Source organism: Callorhinchus milii, unplaced genomic scaffold, assembly GCF_018977255.1.
Source record: "Callorhinchus milii isolate IMCB2004 unplaced genomic scaffold, IMCB_Cmil_1.0 Scaffold6, whole genome shotgun sequence".
NCBI lineage: Eukaryota > Metazoa > Chordata > Chondrichthyes > Chimaeriformes > Callorhinchidae > Callorhinchus > Callorhinchus milii.
The window spans coordinates 24,858,591-24,877,493 of record NW_024704747.1 but is presented as its reverse complement, the minus strand read 5'-3'; the positions used below and the strand labels follow the sequence as shown (position 1 = coordinate 24,877,493).

Sequence of the window (18,903 nt, the reverse complement as noted above, 5' to 3'; positions counted from 1 at the left end):
GACCTCTGTCTGGAAGTTGTAAATGCTGATCATTTAACATATATTAATGCAGAAGTCTCCTTAGTGTCGATAACATTATTTTCACCGGAGTTGAATCAATGATGGTGTCTACAAGGATTCTGCACATTGGGTCACAGTGATCCAAGGCACTAGAAATGAACATTAAAAATGCTAAATTTCTGTTCTTAATATAATTTTCCTTTTAAACGCGGTCCCGTAAATCATTCAGCTCACCAGACCTCTTCAGACTACTGTGATAAACTAACTACTGATTGATAGCTCCCTGACACCAGACCACACAACACTCTGGCTCCAAAAGCAGTAAAGCAAACAAGAAAATAAATGGCTTCAATTTGTTTGCATATGTGCACAATCACAGATGTGTGGACCACTAAAGGAAGGGCAGAGCAGCTTATTTAAATTCAATTTAATTAAAATTAGAGAAGGAAATTTCTCCTGGTGTCCTGGCCAACAATCTCCCAAACAAAATTGGTCATTCATTTCATGGCTATTGGCAGGACAATGTTGTGAACAAATTAGCTGCTGCATTTGCCTGCAGAATACCCAGTCAAAGCTCAGCTGAAATACTGACTAACATATCGCATTGTTTTTAATCAGAATCACATACACACTGAAACAAAACTTCAAACCACAGTAAAAGAAATGAACTATCCAAGGTCCTGGGGATCCAGATTAAGAGGTTGAAAATTTCCTCTCTCTCTCGCGCGCTCTCTCTCGCAGGTGCAAAGGCCCAATATAAAATTCAGAGACTCCATAACTTATCGTTATAAAACTCGTATTCTTACGATGAAAAAACCATAAGATAATTGTTGCGGGGAATAGGAAAAGTAAAGATATTGGCTCAGTTGCTAGCACTCTTGCCTCTCAGTCAGAAGATTGTGGGTTCAACCCAATGTCGGGACTTATACTCACATAGTCCAAGCTAATACTCCAATGCAGTGCTGGGAATGCAGTCCTCCCAAAATTAAAGGCACTGTATCAAATGCATGGATTAGAATTCTTATTCTTATTGTTGAAGGCGTAGTTCTGAGCCACAGAGTAAATAAAGGTCACAAGACAGAGTTGTATTAAAATCAAAACTGGAAGTATTTTGTGTAAACTGCTTGTGACACTGTTTACCTCAGGCAATGTTACTGGCTGTTACTGGACCACACCACATATTCTTTACACAAACAGTAATCGACGGATAAAATGGGATATCACCACAAAAAGTGGTTGAAGTCAGGGAAGTAGATTTGTTTAACAACAATGTGAAGAAGTTAGGGTTGGTTTGGATGAGATCAAATGTACTGGAAGGTTCAAACCTCTCCTATGATTTGGTGAACACTTCCTGTATCAATCAGCTGCCAAACCCTATTCATCACAAGACATTACATGTATGTGCATAACTACACAGTGGCCCACTCTTTACCGGAGACTCGCTGACATTTACACTGGTGAAAGGATGAATATTCCTTCCCCCAGGATCTATCACTTTGATTCAACCACAAATTATAAATGACAAAGAAACAAATTACCATCTTGTTACTCAACAGCGTCATTATGGTACTGAAGAGTGGACTTTTTTAAAAAAAAAATAACGTTCTCATGAAAAGTATTTGGAAAACTTTTGTCTGCTCCACGGATAACATAATGTGTGATATATCATGTCAACTTGTAGCAATGTCTAGTTATTTCATCACTTGTCGTGGATAAGGGAAATGATTGGTGGTTTATTCCTTCCTAACTTTTGATGTGGTAATCTAAACCCAACAATATTCAGCCAAAAGTTGAGAAAGACTTGAGGAAGAGACCTAAAAAGCCATGAAAGAAACATTCCACACAGTGTTGAAAGACAGGGATGAGAAAGAGTGACTAGAGACTTTGTCAGGACTCGTAATGCATTTTAAAAAAGATCTCCATTCATGAGAGTTATAAACAACGCACAAGTGACAGAGTCAAAACAAAATTAGACTCACTTCCTGAAATCACTTTGTTGCTATGATGCAAGCCTTGTCCAGCAAGCATGGTAAAGCCTCTGAATTTCAAATCCAGTCGTGCGAAGATCAACTGGGAAGAATATTGCGACAGATTCCAATCGCTCTCAAGTGTTCAATTGAACAATAGAATTCTGCTGTAAAACTCGATATTATTGATGTGTTGGAAATTTTATTGGAGCAAAGAAATAACACAGATGGCCACTTCTCCCAAATCGAGTGTGGGTCTGGTACTCTTAGCAGTTCTTGTCAGGCTTGGCATTGAGAGATGATGTTGATTGACTAACCTGAAGGCTGAACACCATCTCCAGATCATTGCTTTCCACTAGAGGGTTGTGGAAATTGACGTTAATTATCAGGGCTTCACATTACCCAGACCTCAGCCTCAAATATACAAAGGATGGTGTCGTAGAATAGCACCGTCCAAACTGTTACATTTTCAGAGATTTTTTTGTTAAAACTTACAAACTCAGGGTCATTGTTGGAAAACTCTTGATATCAATAAGCTGAGTCCTAAAAGTGATTAATGCCCCAATAATGAACCCAACCTACAAATTCGATGACTTAAAATAGAACAGAAAGGTTGTGCTAAAAAACACTTTAATTTTTGCAGTGACGTAGATCTAAATCCAACTTTCAATTTGAGTTGTAAATTCTTCATGCCTTTGGCCCAATCATTCTTCATGGGTTAATGTTCAAATTTTAATCTCTCTTCATGTAAAAAACATGAACCAATCTCTTGGCCCAGGTGGAGCCTGAGAAATAAATGTTAGCTACAAACCGTGTTTTTTCACCATTGGCCTGATTTTCAGACTTAGATAAAAATGATCAATAAACCAGCTACAACAATCGAACATTAAACTCAAGCCACTCATTAAGGATGTGAAGATCTGCAACAAGAATGGCACCTTCTGCATTTGCTTCTCTTTACACATTGTGCTGTTTCAAAGGAAAAGGTTCTCCCAGTTTATACAGCTAGATTTAAAACAAACTTGTTAACAGCTGCGATTCCTTTAGTGTTTGTCAAACTAATGAAAGTGATTATAAAAAAAATCTATATCTAATTAATAAATAAATACAGAACTGACTTGTGAGATAAGACAGATCACTCCATCAAATGAACCTGGGAGCAAAGGGGAGTTTGTATCTTCTGAATAAACCAATTGTGTGAGGCCATAATATTTCACTGGAATGGTGACAACTGCAAAACAGCAATAGTGAGCATTGCTGTGTGATTTATCCTGGCAACGTGAGACCTGAAGCTGGTTAGAATGCCAAACACACAATACATCCTGAACCATTCATGGTCATTATCACCATTAATAGATAACCGTTAGTCCAGAAACCTACGCATTAATCCCCATAGTCTCTGACATTCCTGTCATTAAATCCACTGAGCTCTTCAGACATCAAGAACAGCTTTATTACTGTACGATTAACCCCAAGCTGTAAAAGCAAACACGAAATACACATTTTTTAATGCAACCAAAATATAAATATTTTAATTCCACTTTTCTCTCCTTTTCTATATTCTCTTGATATTTTAATTGATGAAAAATCCAATTTGACTTTTGCCTTCAAAAATAAAATCCTACAATTGACATGATCGTCGGTCGGTCGGTCGGTCTATCTATCTCATAGGCAACACTGCGCCAGTCTCTGGCATTGTGTTCAGCACTCAAAGAAGAAGAGCTACCTTCTCATTGAGAATAACCTCTTGCCGACCTGGCCACTCGCTCCACTTGGCGAATGCTGTCCAGTTTTATGTTCTGTCTGACCCACCCCACTATCAGTAGGTGATCTATCAGCTAATTTACCCCACTTTCTGGAACTCCATCCAAACACCCTCTTCCTCACCTCCTCCCTCCCCACGTTTAAAGCTCAAGTTAATACCTATCTCTTTGAATGCACTTTTGGCCGTATTTTGCCCACCCTCCAATTTAGGTGCCCATTTGGCTGTGAGAAGCGCTTTGAGACCTCCTCCCAATGTGAAAGGCACTGCCTAAATGCAAATGTAAATCTATTGTTGTTTCCAGAATAACAACCCTTTTATAACGCAATCTCTCTTTCTCACTCATCTCCCCTTCCTTTGGCTCCCCATCCCATCCACCATTCCTCAGACGGGAAGGCAACAACAACTCGAATTTATATACAGGGAGGTGTCCCAAAGTGCTTGACAGTGGCGGAGGGCAACAATGGTACATCCCCCCAGAATAAACACATAGTCTCAGTCATCAAAATATGCTACAGTTGTACCGTCAACAGTGAGTGATGTACAAAAAAAGACATTGTGGTCAAACCTGTATAAGGAACTGTCCCTTTGGGTTCAGGAGTTACGTGCCACAAAGCTTTTTATGAATCTACCACTTTTTGGGGGGAGAAGGGGGGAATTTTCTACAAAAAAAAAGGCAATTACTAGAACGTTTTCTGGAGTGCTAGATTGAGGTTGTTGGGGGTAAAGAATTGCCCAACGAGAGGGTATTTAGGACATAGATCAGTACCCTGATCAAGCAGAAATATGGGCATCATGGAACTGCTGGTTAACAAGGAAGCAGAATAGAGGATGAAATGAGGCACTACAAAAGCTTGAATAGGACCCAACTGGGTTTCAATATAACCCAGAGCCTTATAGGTTGGAGGAGGTCATTCTTCAACAAGTATGAATAAAACTGCATTGTTTTAAGCGCGTAGAGTGTTACTCTAGTGGGCCTGGTGCTGTGGAGTACTGGCACATTGATGCAGTACAGAATGACAGGATCATCTCACATTCCTGATCTCAAGTAGGAGCTGAGCAGGAGAACTGGGACAGAGAAACAACAACAACTTGCATTTACGTCGTGCCCTTCACATAGGGCAGATTCTCGGAGGCCTGACGCTGAGCCAACGGGAGGGAGGAGGTGACCGTAAGCATGGTCGAAGGGGAAGGTCTTCAACAGCAAGGGACAGGAAGATGTTCAACATGAGGGACTGGAGGAGAGAAACAGGAGGGTGAGTGAATTTGCAGCTGCCAGAAAGTCGCCACCCTTCAGCAAGAGAGTGACATGTAGTGCTCGCAGAGAAGAAAAGGTCCACGTCACAAAATGTGGCAGAGAAAGTATTATAAAGCGTGGAAAACAATTTCCGCAGCACCAACACAAAGTCAACGCTGATGTACACGTGGCTCTCAGATCCCAGTAGACCTAGAACCTCAAGGGCACGTACGATCTGGAGCTATTCACTGCATACCGAGTGACCTTGCGTCGATATAATGGTTCACCATACACTCGATCGCTCCAACACTTTGAGGCATTCGTTTACGTGCTGTATGAAAGCAAGCTGTTGAGAGAATTCAGTTTAATCGTACACAGCTTCAATTCATTGGCAGGGTTCATGTACAAAGCGTTAGAGATGAATGGGTTACCTTTGCTTTGGAAATTGGGTTCAGGTTCAGACTGTAAAATGTGAATTATTCCTGAATCACGCTGAGTCAGGAAGGAAACACAATGAACCGGATTCCTGTATTCACAACTGCTGCCAAGGTGCAAAAAGTTGTTTTCCTAGATGGGGTTCTGCTGCGTTAATGAGCACCGGCAGATGATTATATACATTGCAATTCGCATCTTGTTCTGGCACGTTTGCATGTCAGCTAGTGGCATTTCATCACATTGCCACAGGGGTTAGGGGAGAGGGGTAAGTGGATGAAGTGGGGGGAGGGAGGAGTAAAGGCAAGAGTGGGGAGGGGAACAGGGGGTAAAACGGAGGGCAAGAGCCATTGGGAGATATTGCTGGAGTCTAATCAGCTAAACATACATAACATGCCAGTGAAAGTACTGTCTGGCAAGCTTCCTACTGCTGCCTGTACAGCTAGGACCACCCTATCTGTTAGGGCTTTGACTTGCAGTTGCTGAGCAGGAAGAATCCCTGTGCTCAGTCCAATTTAATATATTATAGCTGTGACCATGTGTGTTCAATCCCTGCCAATTTCTCTCTCTCTCACACAGATACACACACATCCACACCACACCACACACAACTTGCCAGTTAATGGAGTTTGCATGCCGGCCTTCGGCATCGGGACTGATTTTCAACATTAACTTTAGCGAAGGCTGAAGAGGCTACTGAATTCTCATCCCTAACATCCGATTCAACTCTTAACCGACTACCGCAGCCCAAACGATCTGCATGGCCATGGGACATTTCCCACATTTGTGAATGGAAAGAGTTAACCTCGATACAGTACCCTTCACAAAGTTGAAATGTCCTGCGTTAAAAGTTTCCACTTTCGACCATCAACCTGAAGGACAGATTATAAATGATTTGCAAGATTCTGCTCTGACACACAAGCATCTCAGTGTTCCTTAGCTCCAAAGCAGTACATTTGACAACAACATAATTTACAATTTAATCAAAATCCCTGGTTCCGTTTTCTTTTCACACTAGATTAATTTGCTAAAAGAATTAATGTCCTTAACCACTTGGCTATATTTCAAACACCCACAGTCTGTTCCTGTTGATAACATAATTCTTTATTGATTGCAGAGACGCATGTGATGTTGTACCAGTAGAACGGTTACTGTGTACCATAATCTGTATTTGCTCAATAGCCAAGGATGTTTTTTTGTTTTGCTCAATGTTTTATCTTTTATATTCACAAAGGGTTATTGCATTTGCAGCATTTGTCCTCCTAAAAATGCCATATTCCCACAAGCTGGAACTTGTTAGGATATTTTCAATGGACAACAAATACTGTACATCTTTTCCCCTGAGCATTATATCTCGACACATATCCCAAACGGTATTTACAGTCAATCAGACAGCTCGGTAAGTATTCTACAAAAAGCACTCCACATTAATGTGAAGACTTACTTTAACATAACAATAGTCTCTTCAGCCTGAATCAACACAGTGATTTATGGAGCGGTTGCAATGAGGGCTCAGTGAGGTAAATCAACACTGACAAAGAGAGTTTGCAGCAAAAAGTGAACTAAAAAGATCTATTATTTCTTATGCTGCTGTTGATTAAAACGTTTTCTAAATATCATTTAAATTCATTGCAAGTTTCTACAAATTTAGAGCTCAAACTTGAAAATGAGTGACGAGTTTTCAAATAGAGCATTCCAATCTTAGCAAAGCAGTTCATGGAGTCTTTTGAGAATATTCTGTCTGAATGAAACAGACAACAAGTCGACTGTAATACGTGTAACAAATTCTACTTGGTATATATCATCAAAACAACATTTAGTTCAACAGAAACCTACCAATCAAATTTTTTTCCATTTAGTTCACAATCAATATATTTTCTTAAGTCGCTGCTCTTCCAGCTCCTCCTAAAGCATTGCCGACAGCACCTCACAGTTCAAGCTTGTTGGTAGCTTGATGTTGCACAGTTCCAAAGATCTTACAATGCGCTGGATTAACAGAAACTGGAAAGACCCCTCATACAAAAAATAAGTAACGTCAGCTGAACAAAGTCCCAGACGTAATGAAATCAACTAACAGTTTGGAAGCATTGACAAAATAGCTGCAGCTGAAGACACAGTCTTTTCATTCTGTGATAAAGGCTCCATCTACTGGGTACCAAATAATTTCATCTAACCGAAGGACTGAGAGAGGGGGGGGAAAAACACCACAGATTCTCGGGTTTACTCACTGTGTTAAAATTTGGGAAGAGTCCAACAGCCGGGCCAGTGTCCATTGGAAAGGGCATAAATGGTTTGATATTAAGCGATGGCTGCATCATCAGGGTAGGAGTCCGCACAAGTGCAGGAAGTGTACTTGTGTGACATGTACTTCCTATAAATGAGAGAGGGAAAATGAATGTATTAATGAACAAATAAATAAATAAATACATTTTTTTAAAAAAGAAATCTGGAAGCAGCATGCGGAATATATTCCGAGTGACAAAACACGTCGTTAGGAACAAACAATTGGTGCAAAACAAGAGGTGCAAAAATTGAAAAGTGAAACCCACGCATTCATTTTCCAGATGAAACTGAGCGTTTCCCCCCATGGCCATACAAGTTCGGATTCCAAAGAGACATATGGTGTATGAGATCATCCTGGCAGGTAGAATGAATGTGTCTCCCTTGTCTGAACAATTCTGACGAGCTAAGGAGGCTGGGGACGAGCCACCTATTAAAGCCAGATGCTCACAGAGAGCATGTTAGCCTCTCGCAACGCTGAACTGGAGAGCTACAAGGACATTATGCAAATCTCAGGCAATGGAGGTCATTTAGTCGTTCAGTTTATTTGTTTATTAATGCACCGTTAAAACAAAATGCAAGTTAAACATGTTTTAGATTACATCTCTAGAGTTTTATGCACAACAGAAGCAACTGATTTACTTAACGTCCATTGAAATTCGCCCACAGGAAATTATACACAACAGATTTATGCGGGCTAATTAACTGCAGCTTTCTTTCTGGACACGGTGAGAAGCCTTCTGAGGCCATGCAGGTACCACAGTCTGCTAATACTGACCTCTGTTCTCTGCACCTTCAAATCTAATGCACAAACAGAAGTCCTGGAGCTTTTTGCACGCTGCTGCATTTTACGAGCGTCATTGCCAACATTTAATTTGCTGTGAAAACACCAGCAACTCAATAAATGTATAGTTATTTCTATTTTAGGGCATAGTGTAATTCATCCAAGTATGATGATGTTACATTTAATAATGCACATAAAAAGCTTTTGATTTACTAATGTAAGCGTGCCTTTGAGCATTTGTTTGTTATTCTTTTAAACTGGGATAAAATGAGATAAATTTGGATACCATGGCTCCCAACTATCCTCTTTGGTGGGGAAGGCAAGCGGGGTCTCCTTAGAGCTGAACTGGTGAGGTGACGGGCTTGGAATCGAGCCAGCCCCCACTTGGCGGTCTCGGTAAACCTGTTCCTGAGCCAGACGGATCCGCAGTACTCCGGGGCACTGTTGATGACAGGCACAGCCAGCGTGGCTCATCAGCAGGACACGGAAGGGCAGACCAGTCACTGGGGGCAGGGGAATCATCCCACTCAGCTCCTTTTAACCTCGCACCCAAAGCCCTAATGGGTAGGGTGGTCCTAGCTGGATAAGCAGCGGGAAAGCTTGCCAGACAGTGCTATCAATGATAAGCTATACATTTTTTTAGCTGGTTAGACTCCAGCAGCACCTATCTTAATTATTGAAGAGGTAATTCAGATCCCTTCGCCAAACCCTTACTGTTCTGTGCTTATGAGCCTGAGTGTATAAGTTCTTCCTCACTGATCATCAATTGGGGAAACATTCCACTGGAATACATTTGTTCTGATCAAAAGCATGTTGTCATTCATCCAGAGATCAACCATTTTATAAGGCTGTAAAATACAATGTTCCTGTTGCATTCAAATTAAGACTGAGTGGGTTTGTTTGCTTAACAGTTGCTTTTAAGTGAGAAATCTGATCGGTGTAACGTGCAACTGTAACTGCACGATGCAATTAAGCAACATACATAGTTTATAAGGCAATGAAGAGCTCCAGCATGCTTAATTAATGTATGAGACGGAAATATTAAACATGCGTGTTAGTTCTGACAAATATAGCTAACACTCAGGTGTGGGTGAAGTTGAACAAAATTCAGCGAATAACAAGTTAAAGCTCTACAAACCTGCTGACAACACATTCTGTATGCAATGGTGGAGTTAGTGACTGCAGAGCACCAGTCAACAAATTTCACGAGCAGTAAAGATGCTTCACAGAAACGAGGCAGATGATGTCCTCAGAGAGGAAGCGTTTTTTTTATTTGATTGGCCAATTTTATTAAGTATTTCGAGCGTCAAGAACATGTTTGATTTGATGCAATCATGTGTTTAAAGTAACAATAAGCTCTTCTGAATCTAGTCAGGTTTGTCCAGAACACCACTAAACACAGTGGATGAAATAAGAGGCCAGCACTGCACAGGGAAGGCATGGGTGTGGATTGCCTTTGGGGTTCAGCAGGTAATTACCACTTCGCACACAGAGAGGCACAAACACATACACAAACTTATCAAAACGTTAAGGGAAAAAACTTGCAACGATAGAATTGCTGGTGTCAAATGGAGCTGATTTTTGTTTGTGGTTCATGTGCTAACTCTTACCCCACACTGCAATGCCTTCTCTCTCACTTAATGATAGTATCACGAGAGATTGCACTTAGCATCAGGACGGTTTGTTATAATCCTACCTTGGCCCAGATTAAAGGAAGTCTCCCCAAATGGTTTCGTCCCCACCCCCAAGGTCCAGGTTTCAGTGTTGCCTATGTGCAAATAATGGCATTTCAATTGGAAATGGTTGTAGTTTCCTGACACCTGGTTGGCCTAAGAGAACTGAATAAAGAGTCCCAGTACCTAGAGACAGGCAAAGGGTTATTCAGTGCAAAAAAATCCCTCAAAGGCATCGAAACAAAAGACTGATTTTGTCGCACAACAATTTACGTGACACGAACAATGCAAATGGGTTGATTAAACTTGAACTGAAAGATCATCATGTAATACATAATGAACAGAATCCCAGCAATCAGCACTAGATTATTGCTTAATAGTCCGATTTTAGTGACATAACCAACACTTGGCTCAATTAGCGGGTGTGTTATGCATCAGGGGATGGTGCAAATTAATAGCCACTGTAGCCACCAAAACAGAGTAAAAGAATTAAAGGAAACAGAATCCACTGCCCATACGCCCCCTTATACAATTCCTACCAAATATACACAACATACATTTATACTGTGCCTTTCACATAAAAGAAACGTCTCAAAGCCCTTTACAAAATTAGATTGATTCATTTAGAAATTAGGTTAATGTTATGTAGGCAAACACTGTCGTGTTGCTGGCACTTAATTTGTGCCAGCAATGTCTGACAAACAACAAGTAGAATTTAGATTAGTGAGGAATATAAACCAGAATAACTGAAAGAAAACCCCAAGCTTTTTGAAATAGCAGTGGGAGGGGTGCAGTGAGAGTAAACAGGAGTCATGCTGGCAGGTGTAATAGGTATGAATTGTTTGGTATCCAGAGTATCAATCTCTATGTCTCTCAGATGTCTTTGAGTCCCATGATTATGAAAAGCTTTATTTCTGGTTCAGCAGACTAATGGATCATTTTATCTGTAGAGGTTGTCCTTGTCTTGTTCCCAGTGTGCCTCCTAAAGGTTGATCACAGAGCAGCAGGAAAGGAGAGAAGAAGCAGAGGGAAACAGAGGTGGCAAAGTGTTGTATGCCTGACCCAATATCTTTGAAGGATTTTTAATCTGACCGAATGTGACCCGGCAGGTGAAAAGATTGTTGCCAGAGGCATTAGTAGATTCAGTAATCGATTACTGCCAAAGAGAAAATCAGAAGCACGATTATTTTATTATATTAATCTGAAAGAAGAATTTTGTAATGTATTAACTTATTAACCTGTGCTCAGATGACTTTCCAAAACACGTGATATAAGAAGAGAAAGTTGATACAGTGATCTCTTGTCTTACATTTTGCATTGACTAAAGCAGTGACAAATGTCATCTAATTCTGATGCAGAATATGGGCAAAGCTACAAAATGGTGCATGTACAGTACTTTATGCAACTGTTGTGCCCTTTTGAGGGCAGAGAGGACAGTGATTTGATTGTTCCGTACATATTGGAATCTCGTTATGTTAAGTTTCTGGCAAAGTCTTTCCATCATGTTCACCTCTAATTCTGATTCAAGACCTGCAATACTGACCAACTTGATCGTAATACCACTTTTGGAATGCTATTGATATTCTATACATACAGCCACCAGCACAGAAAGGGGGCTTCAATGGTGTGACCATTTGCCCAATGAGCTACTCTATAGATTTGTGATCATCGGTGAGCGAACAGCTTGTTCCCATGTTATTTCCAATTCAGACTAAAACTGTTTCGTCCGTGCGAAATGAACTAATTGATGATACGTTACACATGCTATTAATCAGGCATTAATGGCAAATGGAAATGGTTTACAAACCTAGCTACAGACAGATGTTCGTAGAAAGCCAATTACAAACAATAAAAGCCAAAAAAAAGCACTCATAACCACTGAGTTTACAGGAATGGATGGCTGAGTGTCATTTATATTACCTCAACTTCGTTACAGATTATATATAATTAAACATATCTCAGTTTGGCAACATATTTTTGGAAAAAAAAGATTCATTATTTAGTAATGAATGGTTGGAAACAATGTCCAGAACAGTTTGTGTTACTGGGAAATAAAGCACTTGAGAACATGTTTATCTTCTCAGTGCTCATTCCATCAAGCATTTACGAGCAATCCAGAATTTAATTATTGAATAATAAATCAATATTTTGAAAGCATATAATTTACAACACAAGTCAACACAACACTTGTTTAAGAAAAACATACTTTAACATTACTTCCATTAATTCACGTATACAAAACCAGAACCCTAAAGCTATAATACTTAAGGATGCAGGGATGGATTTATAAAAATTCATTTAGTCTCATCTTTCTCTCACCAGAAATCTTTCCTGTCACTGTCTTCTCATAACAGAAAGGCATTCTGAAGGTCTGTTCTCAACTTGTTGGTTGCACAATGCATGAGTCTCTTGAGTCCTACACTGGAGTACTGTACTTCAAAATGTTACAACATAAACTAACCCATGTTACATGTGCTTTTAATTTGATTGATTTGCTTTTATTTACACAATTCATTTCACACAGTCTCAAGTACTGGGAAATGTGATGAATTGTTCATAAAAAGCACGTTCGTTGCTAGGCTAGTCTTTGTTTTATTTTACAAACGTCTTCACAGATTGTTCTGTAATGTTGTAATACATAAATACTGTGGATCACCGAAAGGCTCTTTCACTGCCTAATGGACATCATGCTAGCATAATTTGGGATTCTTGATCCAAAGGAAAATGTTTACGTTGCTTTCATTGTACGTAATGGCAATGATGTGAAGTTGGCCTGTTGAAATTCTAACCCTGAAAGGACAATCCCTTCCACTGCAGCGTGTGGATTCAGGCAAAGCATCTGGTTCCTGATATTAAACTGGTCTCGCACCTCTCTATTAATGACTATTTGTCCCTCATACCCTTTGTTCCACCATCGGGTGGCTGTGCCTTCAGCCTTCTTATGATCACGAAACAGTGGAATTCTTCACCTACCTGAAACTTTTTTTCCTTGAACTGCAGGGCTTCCAAACCCAAGAAAGCATAAATCGGTTTAACTGCAGCCAATTAAATAAAATTTTTATACTTTTATATAAAAAAAAGTTCTTGGGTGATCTGTCGAACTTAAATTTGGTTGCAATGCTTAGTTTGCAGCAAATGTGAGTCAATGTTTGTATAAAAAGTCAGAACTAATTGTCATGGCTTTCAATACCCAAACAACATACTATTGTAGGTTTTCGTCACTGTGTGAAATCAATAGTATCAACCAAATCAACCAATATGGCCAGAAAGCTTACATGTGTGAGAATAGACCAATTCTCACCGGCCCATCACAGTTCACCTTCAGAGCGTCTCAGAAGTACTCACTCATATAGTTGTTGCCAAGTCTTTGGGACAGAGGGTGTGGCCTCACTTGTTTTTTTTAAAAAAACATGGCAAACATGGTTGTCCTGACAATGAATGAAGAACTCCCCTTCTCTCGTTTTTAAGATATAATCTGTTTTCTTAGATACTGACTGTATACTTGCTATATCTCCAATGTGACCCTATCCGTTATCAATCTTTTACTGGCAAGAAGGTGGAAGCTGGGGGTGTAGATGGTAAAAAGAATGGTAAGGCGTAGATTGTAAGGTTAGGGATACCATGAAACGTCAAAGTAGGTAGGAAACATGTGATTTAGAAGAAAAAGAAAGTTAAATTAATTGTGGGATAGCCTGGGAATAGAGAATGTAAAATAGAAGGAAAAAAGTCACAGCAGGACAAGCACATACAAAGGTTTTACAAGTCCTCAGTTTTAGTTACAACTGTGTTTATGTATTCGTATATAACTTTTAAATGGAAACTTAACGAGCACATGAAAGTAATTTGCTGCTCTCAGTTTTACACTGCAGAACTTTGAATATTTGGTGGTTTATGATTTAATCATTGCACCGCATACTGTGAAGAAATTCATTTTAACAGATGTGATTCAAGACCACGGGAAGTGTGCGATGTGCCTTTACCCTGGCACTGCAAACAATTACGGAGGTAAACGTAGAACACTGACTGTGGTCAAAATTGGTTCTGACTGTGGATCAATTTCTTATTAACATGTCGTGAATGTTTAGTATGAATGGCATGAACTGTCCCATTTACATTTTGGGGGGATGCTAAAGAGTCTGAAAGCGCAGGGAGGTATATGCTCAAGTGGAAATAGTTACCATTGGCAATTTCCTCTCTGACACAGATTTCCATTTCACATAAACACAAACCCAGTGACAGTTTCCCTTCATAACTCTCCAAATGATGTATGAATAAATTCCATTGGTAAACACTACATTCCATAAATAATGACTGCACTGTAGTCTTGCCATTATGCTCTGGTAAATGTAACTGAAAACAGCAGATTTACAGTCTCTTCTAATATTTAGGGCAAAAAACAATGACACATTTGGGGTAATGCCATCTGTTTGTTAATACTGTGTTATTTTTGTTTCATACCAACCCAGTAATACAAGCCTACAGTAGGTAAGCAACAATGGAAGAGTTAGAACAATGTCAGTCTTGTTACAATGGCTCTTTAATATGGTCCTTCTACTCTTAGCAGAATATCCAGACCACAATATCAGCAATATCGATGACAACATCTCCACATTAAACAACAGTTGCACTGGCTTAACTTGTGCATTTGCGATCAACTAATTCATGGTTATGTTAAATCCTTTAGTGCTGTGGGATTTATTTTAAGCCCTAAGGTAGTCTCTCACATCTTCTCCTGAAAAGTGTTCGACTCATTTTTCTTTTGACTGAGGTACAGTTTCACAAATGGCCTCCGGAACATTGTCTCAGCAATCACTGCACGCAACCATTTGAGCCTTAACACTGACTGTTGCTTGAGAGGCTACTTGACCACAAAGAGTCCAATCCTGTCTCTGAACAATCTCCACCCATGGCACGATTTGAAAAGAGAAGGGGGTTTCTGCTAGGCATCCTGGTTAACAATCCCATAGATTGCTGTGGGACATTGCTGTGTGCAAATTGCCTGCCATGTTCAGCTACAAAATACACAGTCACCGCACTTTGTAGTAAATCCCGTGGAAACATTTGGGATATCTTCCCAACATGAAAGGCACTGTATCAAATACAAGAATTACTATTATTTTTACTGTACTGAATGATTTTCAGGCAGGATTTTGGCCTGTTTCAAGTTGTTATCACATTCCTTGATTTTGCCACATTTCCTGGCAGGATGACATTAAACAATGCCAAAAATCAAGAACATTTGCAGTAACTACTGCCTAATTACATTACAGAGTTAAACATTGTTTTCGTGCAGATATCACTCTCCCACTCACCGCAGGTGAATGTTAGTCACCTACTGGGTAACATCTTAAGTGTTCAAGTTGCAGCAATAGTTAGCCCAAAACAAACAGCAAACTGAGATCAGAATAATGTAAAAAAATAAACTACAAAGATAACAGCTGCTGCTTCAACACTGTCCACAAATACTGGGGAGGTTTTACTTGAACTGATCAACATCACAGTAGCTTCATTTAGAAAAGTTATGCCTCCTGCTGTTCACTATAAAGAAGACATTAAGCCACTGCCAGATTTTCATCATTTCTTTATGAAATAGCACAAATTCATATTTTTAAGCATTACAAATTAAAGTATGAAATGCTCCACAAACCCAGTTGGTTCACTGGGAGATACAGTATGTAGCACTTTCCTGATCATTCTGCACAGAACTTTACTTTCACCAAAACATACATTTTGCAGGTTCAAACTTGTTGCTGTGCTGTACAGAACGCTAACACATTAATTCTTTAACACAAGTTATGTTATAATACCAATGAACAACCTTCATCAATTTACTGCACCTCTGACAGCTTCAAAATCACAACAACAACAACTTGGATTTATATAGCGCCCTCCACGCCGGATGGCGTCACAGAGCACTTTACAGTAACGGTTCCCGGGGCTGAGCCGGGGGGATGGGGAGGAAGGTGACCAAAGGAGCGGTCAAAGAGAAAGGTCTTCAGCAGGGACCTGAAAATAGGAAGAGAGGGGGGGGGCGAACGGAGTAAGAAACCAATATCTTGTTGCTAAAAAGTACAGTAATTTATACAATTAAGACATGGTTAATATTATACAATAATGAACGTATAGAGCATTACGTGAGACATACCCTGTATAGTAAGTGTATCCAAAAGTCCAAATTGCTTTGATGAAACATCAAAGGATTTTTACGTTTGCTGAGAAACATTCCTTTTCATTTCATTGCACAATTTCAAAACAGGGAAACACTTTTAAGGTACAGGAGAAGGTTAGGGATGAGTTTAGACAAAGAGAAGCAAATTGCTGCCAAGGTAATCGTTCTTGGTACTGCTGCCGTATGAAACTTGATCTCAGGTGTGTGGGTAACCTGACTGCAAACATAACGTCATCAGTTCCAACCGATGTAACCTAAAATGTCTTCCATTACAAAGGCATTTTGAAAAAAAACCTTGCTCACAATGTAGCACTGCATTGTCATCGTATGGTTAACAACAAATGGCCTTAAGAAATAACACAAGATCAATACCCGGAGCATATTTTAGATTAAATAAAAACATGGAGGGGCAGCCTGATCACTGGGAACGAAGTATCTTCCAATTGGCTTCCATTAACCCTGCCCTGCAAGCCAAGGCATTGACACGTAGAGTAGGTCTTTGCTGGCAAAGCAGTGGAAAGTCTAACCAGTGATTTCAATGGCAAACTATGCAGTGTTAGCTGGTTAAAACGCAGCAGTATCCCACTACCTGAATCCCTAACCCTTGGTTCTTGCCAGCCTGCATCTAATAGAATTCACTGCTGAGGATGCAGCATTATTCGTACTTCAAGACTCTGTTGCCTGGAATATGTCAGATATGTCTTTATAGATATGTTAAGTGAATCTAGAAGTGGCCTCTAGGCAGCAATATTATAAAGTCTGTATAAATTAGTCAATACATCTATAGGGGATCAAGTATTATCACAAATCAAAATTTGCAATAGTTCTGTTGGAAACTGATACACAGTTTGCGAGCTGCAGGAATTTTTTTTCAAATGTTTATAATGGGAAATCCTATAACCAGGGTTTTGACCCTTATAATAATAATAATAATAATCCTTGCACTTGATATAGCGCTTTTCACGTCAGGAGGACGTCCCAAAGCGCTTCACAGAACACGCTGTAAAGTGAATTGACTGTATATTTGTGGGCGAACGCGGCAGCCAATTACGCACAGCAATGTCCCACAAACAGTCGTAGATTGAAAATGACCAATTTATTATTGTTTTTGGTTTTGGAGGGATTATTATTAGGCTCTGTGTGGAGTAAGGAAACTTGCCCAAGGTTTCGCCCTCTGCCTGGAATTGAACTCAGGTCTCTCGCTTGCAAAGCGAGTGCTTTATAAGAGATCATCCTGCACTGGGCATGCTCAGGAGATTTGTTTGCATTCAATTACAAAGAAATAGACTGTACAATACCGAAAGATGTCATTCAGCCCAACTAGTCTGTGCTAGTGTTTATACTCCACATGTGCCTCCACCCATCCTAATCCCCTCTCCTTATGCATCTCTCATTCCCTTCTCAATGTCAATATTCACCAGTGAACCAATGTTGTGTGGGGAAGATGAGCCAATGAAAGATGACACTGCTTTACTTGAGCATGAAGTCAAACCAGTTGAAATAACAGTATGTAATTGGCAGGAAGCATTAGCAGGTGAAAGAACAGGGATTAGATACCAGGCAACAGGTGGGTACTTGTGTTTCAGCACTACAAATGTATTTGTTGGGAGTGCTATGAACGCATCTGCCGAGAAGCTTAGCACTGAAACACGTGACCTAACAGGCTCGCACCACTTTTCTTGCCCATCAAAAAAGGCATGTGAGCAAACATGTCAGCGCAGGAATCCTTCCCAATGCGAGAAAAATGACATTTTCAGTCTGTCACGCCCTGGAATAGAAAGCCAGCTACAAGCTTCTAACTCCAGTTCAGAGCTGGCAGTGAAGGCTTTTATGCTCATTGCCAACAGGTCGCCATCAACTGGGTGTAGTCAACATCATTACGAACATGATGTGAGTGGAGTCTAGGTTCATAAATAATAGAGAAGAGCTTATGAGACTAATAAACAATGATCGAGGGAAATAGTTAATGGTTAGCCCAGCTACTCCCTGTAGTTATTAGCACGAGTCCTAGCATGCTTTCAAAATGCTGCATTCAAGGCCTCAGTCTTTTAAGGGAGGCAGTTTTTATTAAATCAATAATGATAATCTTTGTTTCTGATATAGCGCCTTATTAAGTCTGTAAGTCATCTCAAAGCGCTTCACAGAATATATTGTAAAGTGAATTGATTGCATTTCGTGGTTGAAAAATTAGCTCTTACGGTATATTATTGGAAGATGTCAGTAACCTATGTTTCCTGCAGAAACCACATGCATTTTTCATAACCTGTGCATTTTACTGGTTCCACAGAAGATTAATTAATAATGTCTGCAGTGCGCATGTAACTCATATTACATAAATATTTGTAATTTCCAACTCGTGCTCAAAGATACAAATATCAGTTGATTGTACTTTTGTGGGAATAACTCCCTCCCTCAATCCCTTCACCCTGCCCCCTCTTTCCCCATTTTCAGGTTGCGCCTGAAGACCTTCCTCTTTGACCGTGCCTATGGTCACCTTCCCCCTCCCGCTGGCTTGGCATCAGGCTCCGCCATTGTCAAGCATTCTGGGATGCTGCCCAGCATGGAGGGCGCTATACAAATGAAAGTTGTTGAATGACAG

General features: G+C 40.0%; 1 protein-coding gene across 9 annotated transcripts in view; it reads right to left on the bottom strand.

Moving 5' to 3' along the window:
* znf385b (zinc finger protein 385B) overlaps nucleotides 1-18,903 on the bottom strand; it is a 143,137-nt gene that overhangs the window by 33,342 nt on the left and 90,892 nt on the right. For 7 of the 9 annotated variants that reach the window (XM_007890091.2, XM_007890090.2, XM_042336501.1 and 4 more), the window contains one exon: nucleotides 7,627-7,769. In XM_007890091.2, the coding sequence (XP_007888282.1) occupies nucleotides 7,627-7,769 (143 nt within the window). Of the gene's footprint in view, nucleotides 1-7,234; nucleotides 7,334-7,626; nucleotides 7,770-7,947; nucleotides 8,035-18,903 lie in introns of those variants that run through there. The other 2 variants (XM_007890096.2, XM_042336505.1) reach the window with 2 other exon arrangements.